The sequence below is a fragment of the Lagenorhynchus albirostris genome, chromosome 15 (genome assembly GCF_949774975.1).
Source record: "Lagenorhynchus albirostris chromosome 15, mLagAlb1.1, whole genome shotgun sequence".
In the NCBI taxonomy this organism is placed as follows: Eukaryota; Metazoa; Chordata; class Mammalia; order Artiodactyla; family Delphinidae; genus Lagenorhynchus; species Lagenorhynchus albirostris.
Window position 1 is genome coordinate 16,241,397 of NC_083109.1, and position 24,079 is coordinate 16,265,475.

The window sequence follows — 24,079 nt, forward strand, 5'->3', positions numbered from 1 at the left end:
ATTTGGGAGCGATTTTTAAGGAACTGTCTCCCTGTGAACATCCAAAAACATTCAGCTTGTGTTTGGAGAAGTAAGACTCTTCTTCTGTACACTCATAGTCCATTGGTTTAGGGAACAAATATTAATAAATAACAAAATTTCAATAATGAGTACAATGGAGGTAAACAGGTTTAGGAACAGTCTTAAATAAACACACAGTTCCACATGTGGGAACAGAGGCGTGGATTTGCTAGGTCATAGGCTGCTGGCCAGGCACATCAGAGTGCTAAGGGCATCAGCTAGCAGGTTTTACAACAGAGGAACAGAGCATGGTGGCTAACTGTAGGTCAGTGGAAAACTTTTACAGAATTCATATTAGAATCATCTGAGATGCTTTCCAGTATCCACATCAACAAAGTCATAATCTCTGGCCCTGGGAAGTGGATCTTAAACTATAGATGTGGCTTCCAGAAACTCCTCCATCCTGTGTGTTTAGAGGGTGTGGAGGCAGGTCTCACTGATGAGCAGACCCCCAAATGTTCTTCTCAAGGACAGAAGTTCTGAGGCCCGACTCAGGGGTGTTCCCAAACCAGCGAAAGCCGGGCATTCCAGGCCACCAGCCCGCTCTCTTACCAGCACACACACCTAGGCAGAAAACCAGAGCTGGTCTCATTCTCTCCCTCTGAGTTCTCTCTGTCCTCCCTGGCTCCTCTTCATCTTCCCAGTTAATCCCAGTTAATCCTTTGCCAGCTTTTCTGAGCAAAGACTCTGACCTGCCAAAAAGCTAGCCTTTATTGAGCACTTGCTATGTGCTAGCTGCCTCACATAGAGTTCACTTAATCTTTGGTCAACCAACCCTCCCCACTCCACTGCCAACCAAGATCTGGATCGTCATCTCTCTGGACCACACTGCTGGGGCTGCTTAACGTTTATTTCTGATGATTGATTAAATCCAGTCTATTGCTGGCACTAGACTCCAAGCCCCTCGAGGGCAGGGACCACGTCTATTTATTCACACTGCATCGCCAGCACCTAGCCCAGTGAATGCAGGGTGCACTGCAAATACTCGCTGATTCAAAGGAATGAATGAAAAACCATATAAAGTAGGTATCATTATCTCCATGTTATAGGACAGCTGAGGCTTACCGGGTTTCAATAACTTATGCATGTTGTAGAACTATCCAGTGTCAGAGTTAAGGTTAAAACTCAGGTTATTCTATACTAAACCTGAAGGGGAATTGCAGGGAGAAGGCGATATTCAGGTTTTATTAAACTTGGGAGCCTGGTCTGTATATTAGGACTACATTTACCATGGTTACAGACTTCACCAGCCTTTTACAAATATCCCAGTAACTCCCAGAGTTAGATGTGAGTATTCTCGGTAGCCACTGCCAGTCCCTACTGAGCATTTACCATGCGCTGAGTCATGAGGGGAAAGAAAAATGCAGTTCCTGCCCTTGAAAGAACAGCAGGGTGTCATTCAGGAGAAAATCCTCCCAGATTCATCAGATGTTAACTCACGGCTTCCTCAGGCCTGGGAACTGTGCTAGTTGCTGAGATCACAGCAAATAAGCTAGATATGATGCCTTCCCTCTTGGAAGCCACAGTTTGGTAGGGAAGGCTTAAGGTGAATAAATGATCATAATAATCAGTTAGCTGCTACTACACACAATGCCCAGAAGAAGTACTGACATCATGTGGTAGTACTCAGGGGGAAGGGCTCAGGAAATCATCCTGGATGTAGTCAGGTTTAAGCTGAATCTTGAAATATCACTAGAAGCTGGCCAGGGGAGGAGAGAGAAGAGCACACCAAGAAAAAGAAGGGAAGCATGTGCAAAGGCCCTGAGGTAGGAAGGCGAGTGTGACTGGAGAGCCGTTCAAAAAGAGTCGGGAAAGGTGGGCAGGGGCAGCCCACTCCGGGCTTTGTAGGCTGCTGAGAACCTTGGTCCTTACCCTGCGGGCAGTGGGAAGCCCTGTAATGTCTACAAGTCCCAGTGAGGGGATCATCCCCAAGGGTATTAGGAAGCGCTTCCTTACATAGAGGCTCCTCTCAGCCAGATGGCTGTGGGTGGGTCCTCCTCTCCCTCTTTGGATGCATTCTTCCTGTCCCCAGAGAGAACTGTCCTGACTTAGAGAGTCAGGCAGGGGATGGCTCCAGCACTTGGCTCTTCCCCCTTCCCAGGGCCCCATCACTCCCAGCCTCCCCTGGGTGTTTGTGCCTCTTGCCACTTGCTCGTAAGTTTCCTAATATAGCCTGGCCATTTCCTCCCCAACTGGAGGCCAAGAGCCCTTCTCCTGTTGCAATCTCAGTTTTTCCTGGGCTTAAAGTGGCCACGTCAGCCCATCTCATGCCAAATTTAAGCCAAAGGTAGACTGGTTGGTTTAATTTCACAAACTTGTCCAATCTCGAGATTATATGTCTTCCTTCTTTTCTCTGGTTTACCATCTTCTCTGCTCTTTTCTCACTCACTTCCCACTTTGATTTATATATTTTTTTCTTCTTTCTTCTGAGACTTCTGGAAGGAGCACAGCCAGACGTGGGTGTGAGTTTTGACTCTGTGCGTTTATTAGCTGTGTCATCTTCGGTGAGCCTTATAGGAACTATTAAATATCTCTCTGGTCATTTCGCAGACCTGTTTTCAGATGGATAGAGCAGAAAGAAAAGAAAATAGTTGGAAAGTGCATGCTATTCACTCACTCACTCACTCATTCAGCAAATATTTATTGAGTACCTATTTGATACTGTTCTAGGTACTAAGGATACAACAGTGAGCAAAAAAGAATGGAATCCCTGCCTTTGTGGAACTTACATTCCAGTAGGAGAGAAGGTTAATAAAAGAAAAAGCAAAATATATGTAATATTAGATACGCTATGAAGGAAAAAAGAAAGCAAAGAAGGGAGATAAAAAGAAAAAACCTTGGGTGGGGGTTATAATTTTAAATAGGGTGGTGAGGGAGTCTTCAGGGAGATGACATTTGAGTAAAGGCTTGAAGATGGTGAGGGAGTGAGCCATGCAGATATCTGGAGGAAGAACATTCTAGGCAGAGCAAACAGCAAATGCAAAGGCCCTGAGGCAGGACCATGGCTAGTGTGTGGGAAGAACAGCAAGGCCGCCTCTGTGGCTAGAGTGAAGTGAGGGAAAGGGGAGAATGGGAGGCAGTAAGGATGGAGGAGTGATGGGGATGAGATCAGGTAGGGCCTTGTGGGTCACTAAGGACTTCAGCTTTTTTTCTGAGTAAGAAGGAGCAGAGCAGTGTCGTGATCTGGCTTATTATATTTGAACAGAATCCCCTCTGATAGGTGCGTTAGGGAGATAATGGTGGCTCGGGCTACCATCTAGCAGCAATGGGGGTGGTGAGACGTGGCGAGATTCTAGATTCACTTGGAAAGTAGAGTGGACAGGATTTCCTGATGGATATTTGCAGGACACTGTACTGGGTAGGGTTTTTTTTTTTTTCCTTAAAAATTTATTTACAAATTATTCATTTATCAAATCAACTTTATTGAGGGATAATTTCCATGCAATAAAACACATTTTAAGTGCACAGTCTTTTTTTTTGAATTTTATTTTATTTTATTTTTATACAGCTGGTTCTTATTAGTCATCAATTTTATACACATCAGTGTATACATGTCAATCCCAATTGCCCAATTCATCACACCCCCACCCCCACCCCCCCCCGAGGTGCACAGTCTTGACAAACGTCTACACCTGTGTAACCACCAGCATAGTCAAGATACAGAACATTTGCATCAACTCAGCAAGTTCCCTTGTGCCCCTGCACAGTGGATCTGCGCAGTGGATCTGCTTTCTATCACCATAGTTTAGTTTTTTCCAGGCTTTCATGTCATTGGAATCATATGATTTGTCTCCGGCTTCATTCCCTTGGCATGTTTTTGAGATCCACCCATGTTGGTGTGTGTTTCAGTAACATGCTACTTTTTACTGCGGACTAGTATTCCATCGTGTGGTTGAGCGCAGTTTGTTTATCCATTTTCCAGTTAATGGACATTTGGGTTGTTTCCATCTTTTGTTGTCTCCCAAAGAAGGCGGAAAACAGGTATTATTTTTCTACTTTCCAGGTAAGGAAATTGAGTATCAGAAGAAGTAGCTTGGTCAAGGTTCCCCAGCTTAGATGGTGTTGGAAACCAGTTTGTCTCTCTCTGTGTTTCTTTCTGTCCCCCTGCTTCCCACACAATGTGGCCCCATGTGGATGAACTTGGAAAATGGAGCATAATAGTTTCCTATCTGTCTCCTCACACTTTCATCCTTTGTACCACACTCTCATTTCTTTATTCTCTACACTTGCCACATAATCCCACTTCCCCCCTTGAGTCAGACCTCAGTTCAAATCCCAGTTCTGCTTCTTCCTCACTGTGTGACTTTGGGCAAATCACATAACCTCTCTGAACATCAATCCACCTAAGAAATGGAGACCATATTTGCATCTTCCTTTGCGAGGTCATGCCCAACGCTCTCATCTCTCTCTGTCTCTCTCCATTTCTCTTTGGCCCTGTTACAGTTGACGTTCTCTGATCGTTGGTTTTTTATGGCTGGTCATTGAAGGGAGGTGAGCCCTGCTGTCCTCTCACCCCTGGCTGTTCCTGCCTGCCGTACTGAGGGACCAGAAGCACCAGACACCCTCCCCAACAAATTAAAGAGAATTTCAGGTGGCAAGGCCCGGGGATCTGTATTTTATCTTTAGCTTCTCACATGCAGCCAGGATTGAGAACTGTGGGCTCAGAGCATGAGTTTTGGGCATCAGATAGACTTGGGTTTTGATCCTGCTTCCTTGGTCAAGTCTAGTAACTTCTCAGATCACCAACTTCCTCTCCTGTAAATAAGCATCTGCATGAGACCCACCTCACAGGGTTGCTGGGAGGTGTAAGTGAACCCCCCGCATTGTACGTGATCCTTGATGAGGTCTCTTCACACACAAAGGGCTGGGGCTGGGTAGGCGTGGGACCCTGAGCTGGAGCAGTCTGTGCTGGGAGGGGCCGGGCCGCGTGGAGTCATGGGGACTCACTGTCCTTTGCCTCCAGAGTCACAGTGCCCCGATTCCTAGAAGCCCAGCATCTCAAAGTGAGGCCAAACCTTAGAGCCTCATCACCAACATGTCATTGACTGATGAGGCAACTGAGCCTGTAAGAAAGGAAGAGAGTCACCCAAGGTCACACAGTGAGATGGCGTCTCTGGACAGGTTCAAGCCAATCAATCAGCAAATATTTCTGGAGCACCTCTATGTGCCAGGCACTGTCCCAGATGCTGGGGACACATCAGAACAGAAAACAGGAAAGATCCCTGCACCCACAAGGCTTCCATTCTAGCAGGGGAGGAAAAGCAATAAAGCAATAAATATAAATAAATAAGTCATATGGTATGTCAGAAGGTGATAAATCCTATAGAAAAAAAAGAAAAAGTAGATCACGGATATCTTGGTGCTTGTGGGGACACAGGCAGACTGTAGTTTTAAATAGGGTGGTCAGGTAGTCCTCAGTGAGCAAACACTTGAAGGATATAGGTAGGAAAAGAGTTCCTGGCAGAGGGAACAGCCAGTGCAAAGGTCCGAATGGGAACATGCCTGTCAGGTTGACCTTAAGAGTCCCTTACCAGCCATCCTGGGTATTTGTTGTTAAGCCATTTGGTTCTTTTGGTTAACCAGGGCAGCACATCAGCTTGTGTTTAAAACAGCGGCTCTGAATTTCCCCCCTCCCTTCAGTGAACATGATGTGTCAGGCACTGTTCTACATACAAAAGGCACAAAGACGAAGGCAGGGAGATGGCTTTCAGTGGTGCTGCTGCGGAGAGACCAAGGAGGTAGAACAGCTGTGTGTGGGGGTGAGGGAGGTGTTGAGTTGGAGATGCTGTGTAACATCTGGGGGCATCCATCTCCAAGGCAACATGTGGAGCTGCAGAGGGGAAGAAGTTGGGGATATATTCAGGAGAATCTGCAGGACACAGATGGCAGTTATAAAAACACCAGATGATGCAGTCACCCAGGGACGGTGGGGAGGAGGTTTTGGACGGAGCCCCGGGGAGCACAGCCTGTTAGGATGGGGGTGGAATACGACGATATTTTGTCACCTTTGTATCAGCTTGTTCATACAACTCAGGTTACCTCACACGCTAGCATAACTTTGTAAAATCATATCACACATATCTTTTCTTTCTTAGTTCTTCAGCAATATTAACTCATTTAAACCTCCAACAACCCTACGAGGTAAGAGGCAATGGTTACCTGTTTGACGGGTGAGAAAGCTGAGCCTCAGAGAGGTTAAGTCACTTGCCCAAGGTTACACAGCTAGCAAGGGCAGAGGCAGGGTTCGGACCCAGCAGCCTGGCTCCGCAGTCTGTGCTCCTAACCATTACTCTGTGCTGCCTCTCTATTCACGTCGTGGCCACATGCACAGATTCTATTTCCCAGGAGATCAGGTATTCATACTCATGGACATGCAAGGCCTTCTTGTTACCAGCTTCCTGTACACGCCATCTTGCGTACACGTCGTCTTACACGGTCTCAGTTTCATTAATGCGCACAACTTCACACACTCACTCAGCCTCGAGTGTCTCAGATTACTTTGTGCTTTGACACTCAGATGGCCTTGTGTACTCAGACCTCACACATACCCGTAATGTCACCTCCACTGGGCACTCACTCCAGTGTGTACACACTGCATCATACACTCATGAGCTCACAGAGGCAAAGGACACCAATAGGCACGTTCCTAACAGTCTCCTCTACCCACGGCCTTGCACAAATACACACTCGCCTGTGCCCTGCAACATTCACACCGCTATGCAAACTCACCGTCTTATCCATTCATGACCTTGGACTTTCACGTCACCTTGCACACTAGGATAACCATGCACACGCATTCAACCTCACATACCGACAGAGCCTTGCCTGCTCACAAGTTTGCACTCTTTGATCCTCTAGTCGTCTTGCACCCTCACTCAACTTTGCCTTTCCTGCATACTTAAGACCTCAAATGCTCTCATAACCTTATATACGTCCCATGCTCACGTGATCTCGGTCACCCTCTGTGCACACACTGCCTTGCACACTCAAGCTTCTACACTCACACAAATGCAATATTCACGCTACCGCACAAACTCACTGTTGTGCCACTCGTGCTCGGGCACATTCACTTGCTCTGTGTGGTTCCAAATCTGTGCACACTCACAGAGCCTCATCTGCTCACACAGCCTCACACTTAAGACGGACTCACCCAACCTCACCCGATTCGCACGGTAAAGATCCTGGCGCATTCCCACCAACAGAAATACTCACACCGGTCACGCAAACTCCTTCCGGCCTGTCTGCTCGTGTCCCGGCACGCACTCCCGGGGCCCCGCCTTCCCGCACAACTTCACACACCGACACCCGGCATCACACCACCTCACTCCATCTTGCACGCTCGTGGCCTCGCCACGTTCTCACCGACGGAAGTATTCACACCACTACGCAGACTTCCGGCTTGCACGCTTTGTTCTCCCACACTCGTTCACGCAACCTCACACACTCGGAGCCTCACAGGCTTTGGTCACTCCACCCTCCCTGCCCCGCAAGGGCCTGGCCCGCCCCCGCCCCGGCGCCCCCGGGGGCCCCGTCCGGCCGCCCCACTGACCGCCCTCTCCTCGCCCGCAGGGACGTACCAAGGACAGTTCACCAACGGCATGCGCCATGGCTACGGCGTGCGCCAGAGTGTGCCCTACGGGATGGCCGTGGTGGTGCGCTCGCCGCTGCGCACGTCGCTCTCGTCCCTGCGCAGCGAGCACAGCAACGGCACGGTGGCCCCGGACTCGCCCGCCTCGCCGGCCACCGACGGCCCCACGCTGCCCGCGCCCGCCATCCCGCGCGGTGGCTTCGCGCTCAGCCTCCTGGCCAACGCCGAGGCGGCGGCGCGGGCGGCCAAGGGCGGCGGCCTGTTCCAGCGGGGCGCGCTGCTGGGGAAGATGCGCCGCGCCGAGTCGCGCGCGTCCCTGGGCAGCCAGCGCAGCCGCGTCAGTTTCCTCAAGAGCGACCTCAGCTCGGGCGCCAGCGACGCCGCGTCCACCGCCAGCCTGGGCGAGGGCGCCGAGGGCGCCGAGGAGGCCGCGCCCTTCGAGGCCGACATCGACGCCACCACCACAGAGACCTACATGGGCGAGTGGAAGAACGACAAGCGCTCGGGCTTCGGCGTGAGCGAGCGCTCCAGCGGCCTCCGCTACGAGGGCGAGTGGCTGGACAACCTGCGCCACGGCTATGGCTGCACCACGCTGCCTGACGGCCATCGCGAGGAGGGCAAGTACCGCCACAACGTGCTGGTCAAGGGCACCAAGCGCCGCGTGCTGCCGCTCAAGAGCAGCAAGGTCCGCCAGAAGGTGGAGCACAGCGTGGAGGGCGCCCAGCGCGCCGCCGCCATCGCGCGCCAGAAGGCCGAGATCGCCGCCTCCAGGTAGGACCCCGGGGGCGGGCGCAGATGGGTTGTGCCCCGCTTGGGGAAGAAATCCTGAGCCAGGGCAACCTAGGAGGCCCTGTTTCGGCTTCTTTCTCCATCAGGGGCTCCTCCATGACTCTGTATAGAGGACTCTATATAGAGGGTTCATTGGAGGTGCTTCGGGATCTCATGTCACCTGTTCATCTATTGTCCAGACATCCATCCGTCATCCATCCATCCATCCATACACTCAGTGACTCCCATCCACCCATCCACCCAACCCCTACCTTCACTTTTAAACCTTACATTCACCCAACCGTTATAATATCAACGTGAACAACCATCTCTCTACCCACCTATCCACCCAGCCCCTTAACTTCCTGCTTACTCATTCAACCACCCAGTCACCCATCCAGCCACCAGCCATTCATCCAACCACCCAGGCACCCATTCAACCACCCATCCATCCCCTCATCCCCAGCACCCACTTTCACTCAACTTCTCCCATCCACTGAACCACCAGCCATCCTATTCAACCATGCATCCATTCACCCAGCCACCCTCATTCACCCAGTTATCTCCATTTATCCAGTCACCCCATTACCCAGTCATGTTTCCATTCACCGAAACAACATCCACTCCCACCCACCTAGCCAGCCATCCAGCTCTCCATCCATTATGCATCCATCCAACCGCCTTCGTCACCCAACCATACTTAGATCCCACAATCCATCCACCTTCCATTCACTAAACCACCTCCACCCACCCATCCGCCAGCCCTGCATCCATCCACCCTCCGTCCATTCAGTACCTACCCTTTCATCCATATTCAAGCCCTCTATGTCTTTTTATTGTACTTCAGAAAAAGTTCCAATGTTGCCTTCAAAGATTTATAACACCTACTGTGTGCATGGCACTATTTTAAGTGGTTACAGGTATTGACTCATTCAGTCTCCTTAACAGTTTTATAATATTGGTACTATTTTTATTTCCATTTTACAGATGAGCTAAATGAGGCATTGAGAGATAAGGTGACTTGTCCCAAATCACCCAGGTAGCTAGTGGCCAGGTCGTAGGTGGTTCCTCCCCTCCTATCCAGCCTCATTTTCTACCACCTTTTCCTTGGACCTGGATTTTTTTCTCTGTACCAGTCACACTGGCCTTTTATTATCCTTCTCTGGTTCTTCCTGTCAGAAGGCTTTTTTTCCTCCTGGTTCCTTTGCCTGGACTGCTCTTCCTTTCTCTTGCTGCCCCCTTAGTGTCTATTCCTCCTTCAGAGCTCAGGTCAAGCTTGACCCCCATAGAGAGCTGATGAGGCCCAACCCCCCGTCACAGGCCACCTCTCACTCAGCTGCGTGGATGTCTTCTTAGAACATCTCACAGTTGCAACTTTATGCTGTTTATGTGATTTTCTTTTAACCTAGTACTTATAAGGAGCTTCCTATGAGCCAGTCACCATTCTGAGGTCTTTACATTCATTAACTCATTTAATCTTTACAAGATCGTGAGGGGGTAGGTACTATTATTATTTCCATTTTGCAAATGTGGCTGAGCTGCGGGGACAGCAGAGGGTGCGGCGGGACATGGTGACAGGGACTAGCCTGTCCCAGTGCCTGTAGCCATCCTGCTGGCGGCTCAGAATGAAGCGGGCTGGAGGCTTTCGCACTGTGGTCTTCAGGATTAAGCAGACCGAGGGCCAAATCTTGGCCCTACCATCTTTTAGCTCAGACCTGGGCAAATCAGTTTGCCTGTCTGAACTTCCGTTTCCCCATCTGTGGTGCCGCCATTGCTTAGTTGTACGTTCTTGGCTAAGTCAACCTCAGTTGTCTCATTTATAAAAATGGGGTTGGTCTGAGAGTTAAGAAACATAGCGCAAGTCCAGTGGTTCACAGCCCTGTCATGGCATGAGGTCCCTTGGAAGCCAACTTTGAGATGGAGATTAGTGTGCAGGAAGTTTACAGGAGCGCTCTCAGGATCAACACCTGTGGCGAAGGGAAGGCGGCAGGATTGGGCGGAGGGAGATGCCGGGCTGCCGTGCAGTCTCCACAACGCATCAGCCGACCGCAAGGGGCAGCCTGCAGTGCAGATGACCTTCAAAGTTATCCCAAGTTGAAGTGAGGGAGCTGGATCTTTACACCCTCTGCACTGGATGCAGGCTAACGTCCAGAAAGGGGCGTGACCTGGGGCTGGATGGCTCTTCTCAGCCAAGGGCAATCCCTGGACAGGACTGACAGCGGGCAGCAGTCTGAGCAGCTGGGTTGGGGGCAGGGGGAGGGGAGAAAGAAATCCTTGGTTCTGAAGGGGAGACTGGGTAGCAGATCCCATTGTCTACTACAGTGCTGGCCACCTAGCAAGGACTTCATCAATATTACTAGTCATTGTCGTCCTTCGATGAATTCATTCTACAGATGTGGAAACTGAGGCTCAGAGAAGGAAGACAATATGATTTAGCCCACCTGACAAGCGAGTGAGAGAAGCAGGGCTTCAGCCCCTGGCTTTCTGATTCCAAAGCTTTAACCAGCACATTTTCCCACTCTAAACTTGGTAAACTTTAAATTGTCATGAACGTATGCATAGGTAGTATCATTAAGGCAGAAAGAAGGTGTGGGTAATTTTCTTAAGACTTCTTGGTTAGGGGCAGAGCCAGGCTTGTGACCAGGCGATCATATAATTTATTGTCCAAACTTGGACACTTTTATGAGTAAAAGGGGACACTTTTAAAAAATAACACTTTTATGTTGTACTGATTTTAGATTTACAGAAAAGTTGCAAAGATAGTACAGAGAGTTCCCATATACTCTCCGCCCAGATTCCTCTAATGTTAACTTCTTTCATTACAGTAATACATTCATCAAAGCCAACATTCATACCTCACTGTTACCTAAACTCCAGACTTTAAGGTGGTGTCTGCCAGCTTCTTCTACTATAAAGTCACCATTTTCCCCTTTCCCTAATTTAATCTTTGGAACACAGACATCAAGTTCAGCCCATATTCAGGACGGAGAAGGGTCTGGAATTAAGCTCTACCTTTTGGAGGGGGAAGCATCCACATACATTATTTGGAATCCTTCTGTACGGAAGATTTGTCTCTTCTTCCAAATGGAACATTTAAAATTATTATGCCAAGTGTATATAGTTACGACAGGTGTAAGCCAGCACTGTCTGGGACACAGCAGAGCTTAGATTATGTAAGAGCTGAAGCTCTTGATTTGGAAGACCAAGAGTTAGCATTCTGGCTCTTCTACTGAATTGCTATGTGACCTTGCCCAAGTTGCCTCACCACTCTGAACCCTGGATCTTCTTTCTTCCTAGGGTTTTTTGGGGGAGTAGATGAGCTAATGCCTGTTAAATGCCTGGCACAGAGCAGCCAGCAATAAAAGCAGTCATTGCCATCATTTAACATGTTTGCTTTTAAAAGTGAGGAAGTGGAAGCTTGGAGAGAAGGAGGGATTCCCCCAAGCTCTCCCCTGCTGGGGGCAAACTCTTGACCCTCTCTGCCCCTTTGCTTTCCCGGTCCTTCCTGCCAAGGCTGTGCCCTTGAACATGAAGGTGTCGAGCTGCCTCCAAGAAGGCTGCCAGGCCCACAGCTGGGCACTGAGTCTCTGGAGTGAGAAGGTGGTACCAGCTTCCTCCGCGTGGTGCCACTGGGAGGGGAGTGTAGGGGAGATTTGGATTCCTCATCCTGGATGCCCGCGGGGCTGGTGGCATGTGGGGGGCAGCTGCCTTACTCGGTTTTAAACTCAGATTGAATTTCCAATTAAGGTCATCTTGGGGTTAGGAGGAAAAGCAGGGTTGTCTTTCTCCTGGGGGCTTTGGTGAGTATTCGGGCTGCAGAGAACAGAAAGCCTTCCCAGCAGCCTTCAGGCCCAGGCAGGCCTAGGGTTTCTGTCTATTGTGGCCTCAGGCTCCCTGTCCTGGGCTTACATGGAAGCTATCAGCTCAAAGTCTAGGATCAGGACAGCTTTCCCAGGGAGGAGGGGAAAGCTGAGAAGTCTCATCCTCTAAAGTGGGCGATGGATTGAAAATGATTCTAGATCTGTGCTGTCCAATATGGTAGCCACTAGGCGTATGTGTGTGTCGAGCTCTTGAAATGTGGCTCATGTGAATTGAAATGTGCTGCAAATGTGAAATACACACTGGCTTTCAAAGACTTAGTAAGAGGGGCTTCCCTGGTGGTGCGGTGGTTAAGAATCTGCCTGCCAATACAGGGGACAAGGGTTCGAGCCCTGGTCCAGGAAGATCCCACATGCCGCAGAGCAGCTAAGCCCGTGCGCCACAACTACTGAAGCCAGCATGCCTAGAGCCCGTGCTCTGCAACAAGAGAAGCCTGCACACCAGAATGAAGAGCAGTCCCCACTTGCCGCAACTAGAGAAAGCCCGTGCGCAGCAACAAAGACCCAACACAGCCAAAAAAAAAAAAAAAAAAAAAAGACTTAGTAAGAAAAGAATGTAAAGTAACCTAGTAATAATTTTTTATATTGATTACAGGTTGAAATGATTATATTTTAGATATAGTGGGTTATGGGCTTCCCTGGTGGCGCAGTGGTTGAGAGTCCTCCTGCCGATGCAGGGGACACAGGTTCGTGCCCCAGTCCGGGAAGATCCCACATGCTGCGGAGCGGCTGGGCCCGTGAGCCATGGCCGCTGAGCCTGTGCATCTGGAGCCTGTGCTCCGCAACGGGAGAGGCCACAACAGTGAGAGTCCCGCGTACCGCAAATAATAATAATAGTAATAATAAATAGATATAGTGGGTTAGAGAAAATGTATCATTGTAATTAATTTCACTTATTTCTTTTAAATTTTTTGAATGTGCCTACTAGAAAAGTAAAAAAAATTACATGTGTGTCTCACGTTATATTTTTCTCGGACAGTGTTGCTCTAGACCCATTCAGGGCCCTAAGGAGATAGTCCAACTCCTTCACTGACCAGATGGGGAAACTGAGGTACAGAAAAGGACAAAGAGATACCCATAGTCACTGAGTGATCAAGGGGGGAGCTAGCTTCATGGTTCCTGATTTTGTGACTACGAACTCTTTTTGTAATGCCTCTTAAGGTCGTGGATACTGGGCTGTGGAGGGAAGCTGGGATATTTGGGGAGGTGGCTAAACTTTTCTGGTTGTCATGACAACACCCTGATAAATGGCTCCCTTCTGGAAGGAGCACAGGGAGTGGTTCAGAGTGGGGCTCCGGCTCTGCCTCTTGCTGGCTCAATTTCATCTTCTCTCCAGACTTTAATTCTTTCATGTCTAAAAGGAGAATAATGGTATCTACCTCAAAACGTTTTCACAAGGGTTAAATCAGAGACTGCATATGCAGCACTCAGCACAGGGCTGGAAGCAGGACTCAATGAATGTTAGCTTCTCTTGTCATTGTCTAGGATTCTTGTTGTTATTGTTGTCATTGTGCCCCTGCAGCAGAGGCAGGGGCTGGCCTGCAGGAGATCTCAGCTGCCCCAGGGTGTGAGGCTTGGAACATCTCAGGTTTTTGACCAGGGTGGCATCAGTGTGGCCCTGAAAACAGGGCCCCCTGAATTGGTCTGTCCTCTGCTCCAACACCTCCCCACCCCCATTTCAAACTACCCCCCCACACACAGACACACACCCAGATTGACCCTGGAAATTCCCAAGTTGAATGCAGGGTTAGAGTTGGCTTTGTGAGTTGCCGGGAGGTGAATTTCTCGGGTAAGTAGCTAAGAGCTTGGGTTATGGCATTGAACTGACCCAGGTTTGAATCTGGGTTCAGCTACTTACAAGCTGTGTGACCTTAAGCAAGTTACCTCACCTTCCTGTGTCTCACTTTCCCTTTCAGTCAAATGGGAATTATGTTAATTCTCTTTCAAAGTACTGTTGCAGAGAGTAAAAGAGATAGCCCATGTAAATGGATTTTGCTTTGAAGGCATGCAAGGAGATATACGCTGTTACAATGAATCCGGTTATGATGAATCATTTTGTACTGATCTGAGTCTCCCTGAGAATGATATCACCCCAAGGGAAGCCTCTGTCTTCTCTCACAGTCCCTACAACTGTTTCCCAAACTTGCATCTTGTGCATGCCAGAGTCCCAATTTTTGCTATATCCATGTATCACCTCTGCTTTCCAATTTAATCTCTATCTTTAAATCAACTTACTTCAAAATATGTACAATTACTGAAAAGAAAGACTTTCGACTCCCTGTTGAAAGTGAGAGACCCATAGCACGGGAAGTTCTGAAAGCAGAATGATGTTATTCAAGTCTAAGGTCAAACTATTAATTCCAAAGATCCTAATCCTGAAGACTGCTTTCTTTTTGCTAAAAAGAGACATTGACAAGAGATGGACAGGTCTGAGAGACCTGTAGGCACCTGACTGAGGTTTGTCCTTGACCAACAAGAAGAATGGTCTGATGCTATTTCAGGCTGTGGCTTCACATCTGCCCATTTCCAGCACCTACAGGGTGTGCAGACCATCCTGGGGAAGAGGGTCTGGCCCTAGGCTAGGCCAAGGTAGGTCTAGGTAACTGCCCATGTTCGAGCCTGTTTAATTTTTATTTAACAACAATCCAGGTAGTCCTTGTTTCTAGGAGCCAGAAGGATTCTAAGTACCTTACATATATTAACTCACTTAATCCTCAAAACAACCCTATGAGGAAGGTACTATTATTCCCATTTTACAGATGAGGAAACTGAGGCAGAGACAGGTTAAGTATCTCAAACAAGGTCATTCCTCTGAGTAATGGCAGAACTGGGAGTTGAGACCCCAGAGCCAGGAGACCTGGTTCTAGAACGGTCTTAACTGTGATCTGACCTTTGGCTGGATTTCTTTCACAGACATTGATTAGCACTTACCCTGGGCCAGGCTTGTGCTGGGGCATTGGTCACCCAGTGGATCCGCATGGCCAGCATCCTCTGGGGACTCACAGCCTAGTGGCCAAGACAGAATGGGATTTGACACAGTCAGTGGTGGGTTAGAGGGACAAGTGAGCAAAGAGTTACTAACTGCCCCAGAGGTGGTCTGGGAGATTCCCTGCAGGTGATAGGTGACTCTGCTTAGGAGTTTGCAGATGGAGACAAGGGAGAGAAAGGTCATTCCAGGTAAAGCCACAGAGGTAGGAATGTGTGTGGTTTGTTTTGGAAGCCATGAGTCATTGGCAGGGCTGGTGTGGGTGGGGAAAGAGATTAGAGATGAGCCCGGGGAAGGCAGCCTAGCACCAGGTGAGGACGGCTTTGAATGCCAGGTTAAGGAGTTTCGAACTTACTATGCAGCAGGCATTGTTCTAAATGCTTAGCTAAATTCACTCAGCTAATTCTAACTGTGGCACACAGAGATTGTTAAAACATGCTCCAAGTCACATAGCTAGTAAGTGATAGAACTATAATTCTGGCCCCAGAGTCTGATCTTATCCAGGACAGTTTCTGCCACTTGAGATACAGTGAACTTCTCTCTTTCCTCTTTTTTTTTCTTTTTTTACATTGTTCAGAAAAACATACTTGCTAAAATTTAAGGAAATTCAGAATAATAGAAGATAAAAAGCAGTAAAACCCCTTTTCTACTTCTACCTCTGTTGCACCTCTGAAGTAACCATTGTTAACAGTTCACTTATAGCATCTTTCCATTTACCTATTCTGGTTTGTGTTTTTTTTTTTTTTTTTTGCGGTACGCGGGCCTCTCACTGTTGTGGCCTCTCCCGCTACGGAGCACAGGCTCCGGGCGCGCAGGCTCAGCGGCCATGGCTCACAGGCCCAGCCACTCCGCGGCATGTGGGATCTTCCCGGACTGGGGCATGAACCCGTGTCCCCTGCATCGGCAGGCGGACTCTCAACCACTGCGCCACCAGGGAAGCCTTTCAGCTTGCTTTTAATATGTTTTGAGATCTTTTCATCTTGTGCACGTACTGCCTTAATCTTTTTAACGACTGCATTATATTCCCCAGTTCGGATGTACCATGATTTATTTAGCCAGATCTCTCTTGATGGAGACTGAAACCATCTCATGTTTTTACAATTACAAACGAGGCTGCAGTGAACATCCTTGGCCCATATTCTTGCTCGTGAAGCTGGTTAAAGGGATGGCTCAGCCAGGTACCTTATCCTATCAGGGATATTTGAGCATCAGCAGAATGCATTGGAAATATAATGCCGTTAGCCCAGGTCTTGGCAAGGGACTGACTCTTGACGTTCACGGTCAAAATGTAAATTCTGTGTTCTCCCCTGACAAGGTCTATGGTACTCTTGAGTGGATTAACACAAACAAGCAAAACTCCAAATCACCCCTGTCAAAGGTCCCACTGCCCCTCCATATTTTTTTAAATAGAAATTTAAGAATAATCGTTGCAAGGCGTGTCAAGTCATTAGCCTGCTGCGGTGTCCCCGTGTCTCTGCCTGTCCCTGCTTGCACAGATATACTTTTATGGATTAAATTCCTAGAAGCGGAATTGCTGAGTCAAAAAGAATGTGCATTTTAATTATTAGCAGAACCCCAGTTAATCTCCAAAAGGGCTGTACCAAATTCATAACCCCCATCAACAATGTACAGTTGTGTGTGGGCGGTTTTCCTCACACCACCACCAACACCACGATTATCTTTCTTTTGCATCTTTGCCAAATTGTTTGAGCACAGTCAGGTGTTCCGTGAACCCAGTGATCACCGTCAACTGCCCAGGCCCACAGAGGCAAAAGTTTTCCCTTGTTCTGTTTCTGGCTCACCTCCAGAGGTTCTTGAATATGCGGTTCCACCGGGGGGATTAAACTCTCAGGGGGTGGCCTCAAAACGTTGGGAAGGCCCCCAGCCCCGGATTCCTGCCGTCCATCACATCTGTCCTTCAAGAACTGCCAGATGGACAAAATCCCTTTGCTCCCAGAGACCGAAGACTGGGATGAATGGAATTTCCTGAGTTGTCAGAGCTGGATTCTCCTGATATACATGAGGCAGCTGTGACTCTAAGGCTGTGACTCTGAGCCGAGTGGTCTATGGAGAGAGAAGATCTCGCCTGGGTCCCTGGCAGCGGGAGATATTCAAACTGTGAGGCAGTGTTTTTGGGGGAGGCAGGCCTTCCAAGCTCGGAGAGGGGAGAAGCAGAGAAAAGACAGCATCACTCCTATCAGTCCTCAGAAAAAGCCGGTCAAAGGACATGGCCCAATGTGCTCATGTTACAGATGGAGAAACTGAGGCCTAGAAAGGGACAGTGACCCAGAGAGAGGAGCATGGCCAGGGGGCAGAGTGTGGGAGGCTCTTCTGAAACCTCAGTTGGTTTCGGGGTCACATTTAATAGGTCATCCAGGAAGAGGACAGGCCTCTGGGAGGTAGAAAGGAGCATTTTGTCTCCCCCAGCCCCAGCCCTGTAAACTGTGCTTTCAGTCTGACTCTGGAACCTTTCCAGCTTGATATTTCAGCCTAAACAGCAGTCAGAGAACAGACAGGCAAACAGCCTGCACCTTTGCGAGAAACATTCCCCTTTCCTCCAATGCCAGGGTTTCCCCATGTCCCAGTGGAAGGTCTGACCATGTGAAGCCAGTGCTTGGCCCTGACCGTGGCACCTGAGCTGAGCCCCAGCAGTGCCAGGGACTCAGGGGTCATCACCAGAAGGGCCTGGACACAGGGTGTTGGGATAACGGTAACAGTGAGAATAATGGTGGGGACCATAGGGTAAGCGCTTGAGGCCTCAGACTCAGGGTCAGGCTGCCTGCGTTCTGGTCCTGGACACTTGCTAGCCTTGCAGGCAAGTGACTTCCCCACAAACTTCCTGTCCCTCCATTTCTTCATCTCTAAGATGGGGATCATGAGAGGTCCAGTCTTGGGCATATGAGAGGATCAAGCACTTGGGGGGCCGGGCACAGGTCAGGGCCCTGTTCTCACTGCTGGGTACCGGGCTCTGTGCTGATTCCCTTTATATGCATCATCTCATTTAGTCCTCATGAGGGAGGTGCTACCTATTATATTAACCCATTTCACAGATGAGGAAGCTAGCCCAAAGTCCCCAAGTAACTGACACAGCAGGGCTTCAAATTCTCTGATCTGGACTCTACCCCCTTAACCACTGCTGGAAGAGAAAGTCTTTGAGCTCCAACATTTTAGGTTACTATCCTGCCAGTCTGATATTCTGTGCCTTGACCTTGGTGTCTGGCCATGCTTTTGTATGGCAGAGTGGTTGAAAGCATGGGGAGGTGGAGAAATTGAAGTTCGAATCCCGCTGTTTCTTGCCAGCCTCGTGTCCTTGGTCCTTCCTGAGCCTCACCTTCCTCGTCTGTAGAATGGGGACAGTAACAGCCTGGCTCACTGTCGTGACGAGGACTAAATGAGATGATGTGTGTAGAGGATTTTATGTGGTCTCGGTGCTCGGTAAGGAGAGGCCAGTTTTATCATCATTCTTCTTACCCGGAGAGTCAGGCGGGTGGAACTCGGAGAGGACAGCAGGCATTTCCTCCAAGCTTCGTCCTTCCCCAACTGCAGGCTGTTTCCCTCCCCTGAGTTTCCACAGCCTAGTCCAACTTCCACTTGACTTCCTAAATCCACACCAGTGAGTCCCTGCCATTGGGAGAGGAGTTAAAAATAAAGCCCAGTCTTTAAATCCTTCAAGTAAACACCCAGCTCTCTAAAAATAGCACCTTTGTAACCGGTCTCTGGAGCCAGGTGGGGATTGCGGGATGGAAATTGGCGAGGCTGGTTCTCGCTGACAGGTTGGCGGGGGCCAAGCCTCTACATCACCCCGCCTTGCTGCCGAGCGTCTGGGCTTGAGGGGCAACCAAGGATCCCTTAGAATCTCCAGCCTCTTCTGTCCAGTCCAGAGCTGGCCACCAGCGCCTCACACTGCCCCACTGTAAGGGCCCCTTATCAGCTCTTTCTGCCCTAAACTCTCCATGCAACAGCTGGAGTGAGATTTTAAAATGTTAAGCGTGACCACGCCACTCTAGTAAGCAAAACCTTCATGGCGTCTTCAGTTTGGTTTCCCCTGAAAGCAGAGCCTGAGACAAGGGTTTGGGTGCAGGAAGTTGATTTGGGAAGTGACTCCAGGAAGGAGGAGGTGAGAGGAAGTGGATGGGTAGAGTGAGACAGGGAAGAAGGAAAAGCCAATATAAATGTGTGTTATCAAGGCATCGGGGCAGCCACAGGGACTGGGCTGGGCTGGGACCTCGGTACAGAACACACCCGAGATTGTGAACCTGGAGGATGGGGCAGAGGCAGGGGTGGTAGGTGGGCAAAGCGTTATCCACTGGCTCCAGTCCCCTGTTCATTGAAGATTTCCCCCAGGGGCATAACTCCACTGCACTTCCGGGTGTGCTTGCGCTTGGGGTCGGGGTGAAGGGGCCTCTTGCAGCACTGAGAGCAGGCTCCGGGTAGAACTCGGGAAGCTTGGGTGGGACACTGGCAGTACCAGGGCATCTTCCTGTACGTGGAACTGTCCTGCAAAGCAATGGGTGAAAGTGGGGATAGACTGAGGGACTGTGATGTGGGCAGCAGGGGTGTCTGCCCTTAGGAGAAATTTCAGATTCCCCTGCCTTGGCCCCCAAGACCCTTCCTGTCTGGCTCAAGCTTACCACAACAGCCCCATCTCACGCCAGTCTCCCCATCACTCACCTCCAGCCTCAGTTCCTCCAAAGGGCCATTCTCTTTCCTGCCCACGGTCCTTTGCATGTGCTATTCCATGTGCCTAAAATGCTTTTCCCTTACTCTTGATCTTGCTAGCACCTCGTTTATCAGGCCTCACCCCGCTCAAATGTTTCTTCCTCAGGGAAGCTCTGAGCTCTTTCCTAGTCTGGGCTCCCGGTTATATGTTTCCTGTGTGCCCTGGCCTCACCTGCCACCCCGACAATTGTCCCTACTCATTCTGTCTTCCCGACTACTTTGTATACTCCCAGAGGATGGCAACCCTGTCGGCTGCGTTCACTGCCAGGTGGCAGCACCCAGCACGGCACCCAGCACGTATGTGGGGCTCAGGAAGCATTGCTGAATGACTGATGTTAGGTCTCCAACATCTCGTAAGGGGAGGCACCCTCCCTTTGGCTCAGTTAAGCTTTCAATTACATTCAGCAAATATGTACTGAGCACCTACTGTGTGCCAGGGAGTGTTCTAGGCACTTAGGGAGGAAAACTTCAAGATCCTGGCCTGCATGGAGTTTACATTCTATCTGGGGAGACAGCACAGCAGACATAATAAATAAATTTTAGAGCACATGGGAGGGGGCAGGTTGCCTTTCTAAATATATGACATGAAGGAGTTGAATCAGTTAGCCAACCGGGTACCTGGGGGAAGAGCAGCCCAGTAGAGGGCAGAGTCAGGAAAAATCTCCAAGGTTGGCATGTGCCTGGAATGTTCTAGAAGCAGCAAGGAGACCAGCGTGGCTGACGTGGACTGAGAGAAGATGGTAGTATAAGAGGCCGGAGAGAGTGCAGGGGTGGGAAGGGGACAGGTCGCTGCCAATGTGGGAGCCACTAGCTACATGTGGCAATTTATTTTTTTATTATTATTATTTTTTTAATATTTATTTGGTTGCGCGGGGTCTTAGTTGCAGCAGGCAGGTAACTTAGTTGTGGCTCACCAACTTCTTAGTTGTGGCACACGAACTCTTAGTTGCAGCATGCATGTGGGATCTAGTTCCCTGACCAGGGATCGAACCCAGGCCCCCTGCATTGGGAGCACAGAGTCTTACCCACTGCGCCACCAGGGAAGTCCCGACACATGTGGCAATTTAAATGGAACTGAATTGAAATTAAATAAATTAAAAGTGCTCTTCTTCAGTCACAGTAGCCACATGGCAAGGGCCCCATGGCTACCGTGTCGGACGGCACAGAGGTAGACCCTTTCCCTCCTTGTTGAAAGTGTTGTAAACCCTGCCTCGCTGGGGCCTTGCAGGTCACTGTAGGGCATCAACCTTGCCATACATAACTGGGCACACATCCTGGGGTCCTTTCCTCACCTCTCAAAGTGGGTATGATAAAAGTCCGCAAGGCCATCTGGTTCAGCGCCGGCCAAGGTCAGAATGCCTTCCCCATCATCCTTGCCGAACGGCCCTTCGGTCACTGCTTCTGTGTCTCCAGGTGTAAGAAACTCACCACCTCTTGAGCCAGTCCAGGCCAACTTTGGACAGCTTTGGCTTTTAGATTTGCTCAAACTAGGAGAATGCTCTGCTTCTCTGTCTCTTAATTCGTTGGTCCCAGTTCTGCCCTCGGGGACTCTGTGGGTTAGAAACGTGTTCAGCTGCAGGTCACAGAACCTGTCTTAAGCACTAGGCTTATATCTTCTCACAGAAGAAGATCAGAGAGGCAGTGCCAGGCTGACGCGGCAGCTCCAAGATGCCCCCGGGGACGCCCCCCTCTGTCTTTCCCTCCTGCTCTGCTTAGAATGTAGTTTCTGTCCTTGTCCTCAAAGGTGGTCACAGCGCCCCTAGCTTCACCTCCACATCCAGGGCAGAGGTCGGAATGCGACATCTCCTTCTCCAGAGTGGGTCACATGGCCTTCCCTGAACAAGAGTAGGCTTCTGTTAGGAGGAAAGAAGGACAGAATGGATATTTCGTGAGCGGTTAGCAATGCCTGCCCTGGACGTCCCTGCGGAGATGTAAAGACTGTGATCTTAGTGCCTCTGAGAGTCTTCACTGGCCTAAACGTCTCCAGCCCCTTTCCTCAGCCCCTGTTTTCAAATCTCATCACTTTCTCCATATTCCAGGTGGAGAAACAGAGGCACAGACATCACTTAGTGATCGAGAGCATGGGTTTTAGGGTCATATAACACTGTTTCTTTCAACAGGTCACTTCCCTGAGCCTCAGTTTCCCCAACTGTGGAATATGGTGGAAATTAATAGAGTACTTACTGGTGAGGGTGTTGTGAGGGTAAGATGAGATAGTCCCGTCAAGTACTAGCCACAGTGCCTGGCACACAGCCATCACTCAGTAGTGGCAGTTGTCATTTTTATTATTATAACTATGCTTCCTCTTGCTTCAGTGATTCCTTCCGGTGTTGATGAATGAGGAACCAGAGACCGCAGACGGTGGGAGCTCTCTGTCGGGTCCCCTAGGTGTTTCCATTGTCCCAGCAGTCACCCCAGGGAGAGCCTGTCTCCTCTCGTCTCCAGAGGGGTGTAGAGTGGGACCACAGAGAGGAGGGAGGGGCTGCAGTGAGGATCCGTCTCTAAAGCCACCTTTGGCCAAGCACATCCCTCGTGAGGGCTATCGCATTACTGCCCATGGGCTCGTCCCATCAGCCCCGGCTCCGCGCAACCCTATCTGGGAAGGGGGTATTACCCCAAGGTCACGGCAGCCCACTGCCAACCCCGTAACCCCACAGGACTTGAGGTAGCCTTGCCAGAAGCCTGGCCAAGGACAGGGTCCTCTGAGCTCTGACCCACCAGGTAGGGTCAGAAATGCCACAGGGTGGGTCCTTCTGGTGAGAATTGGTCAGAGGTTCACCCGGGCAGCCCCCCACGCCCGTAGGGCCCAGGCATAGATAGTTTTTCCCTGGGCACCCCAGCTGGCGTGGAAATAGAGACCAGCAGCCCTCATTAGTTCTTCCTTTACATTTTTAAAAGGTCCTCACGGTTAGACAAAAATGTAAAGTTTATCTTCTTTCCCTGTTCCCCTCTGGTTGCCACCTCCACCCCTGGTCAACTGTTACCTGCAGTTTTTTCTTTTCCTTCCAGAGTTACTTTATGCTTATATTAAGGTGAAACTTAATGTTTGACCTACAAAACAGCAATTTCGCACGGTTCCACCTAATGTAAGCAAATGCAGAGATTCCTGTTTTCCTCTTTCTGCCACAAAAGGTAGCATATTATACATATTCACCTGAACCTTGCTTTTTTCTCTTTGCTGTGTGTATATATCAGAGAGCTTTCCAGATCTTTCCAAATAAAGAACTTTATCCTTTTTTTTTTTTTTTTTTTTTTTTTTGCGGTACGCAGGCCTCTCACTGTTGTGGCCTCTCCCGTTGCAGAGCAACAGGCTCCGGACGCGCAGGCTCAGCGGCCATGGCTCATAGGCCCAGCTGCTCCGTGGCATGTGGGATCTTCCCGGACCAGGGCACGAACCCATGTCCCCTGCATTGGCAGGCGGACTCTCAACCACTGCGCCACCAGGGAAGCCCAAAGAACTTTATCCGTTTTAACTCCCACATAGTATTCCATTATATAGCTGAATCATCATTTATTTAATCAGGCCCCTGTTGTTGCACATGATTGTTTAGGTAGTTTCCAGAACTTTGCCATGTGAGATAAAGCTGTACGTTCATTATTTCACCCATGGATCAGTATATCTGTAGAATAAATTCCCCCAAGTGCAATTAGTGGTCAAAGTCTCTCTGTAGTGGTTGTCCATTCTTATCTTCCCATCCACATTGTAGGAGGGTGAGAAGGCTGCCCCGATGTGCTGAATAATCCTGTGCAAGTCCCTGCCCTCTGTTGGTCTCCGTGTCCTGGGACACTGAACCGTCCTTGCCTTGTTTTGGAGAAAAACAGAGACCCAGAATTGGCTTTTTGCTTGGCCTTTCCCACACCCCAGCCACATGCACATTGTTACCACGGCTTCTTTGGGAGATGACTTCAGCCCGGACCAAGGCCAGGGCAGCCTAGTGCAGTCAGCACGGAAGAGCAGGCAGAGGGACCAGCATGGGCAAAGGCACAGATGCGTGACCATGTGGGGTAAGGCAGCGTTTCCCAAATGCCAGTCACTGATGTACCTTCCCGAGCTGTGCCACAGCCATGTACCCTCTGGAT

At 49.7% G+C, this 24,079-nt stretch overlaps 1 protein-coding gene across 2 annotated transcripts in view; it reads left to right on the forward strand.

The window, feature by feature from the left end:
• Nucleotides 1–24,079, forward strand: part of JPH2 (junctophilin 2) — a 61,308-nt gene that overhangs the window by 16,862 nt on the left and 20,367 nt on the right. For both annotated transcript variants that reach the window (XM_060124657.1, XM_060124658.1), the window contains exon 2: nucleotides 7,630–8,419. In XM_060124657.1, the coding sequence (XP_059980640.1) occupies nucleotides 7,630–8,419 (790 nt within the window). The remainder of the gene's footprint in view (nucleotides 1–7,629; nucleotides 8,420–24,079) is intronic.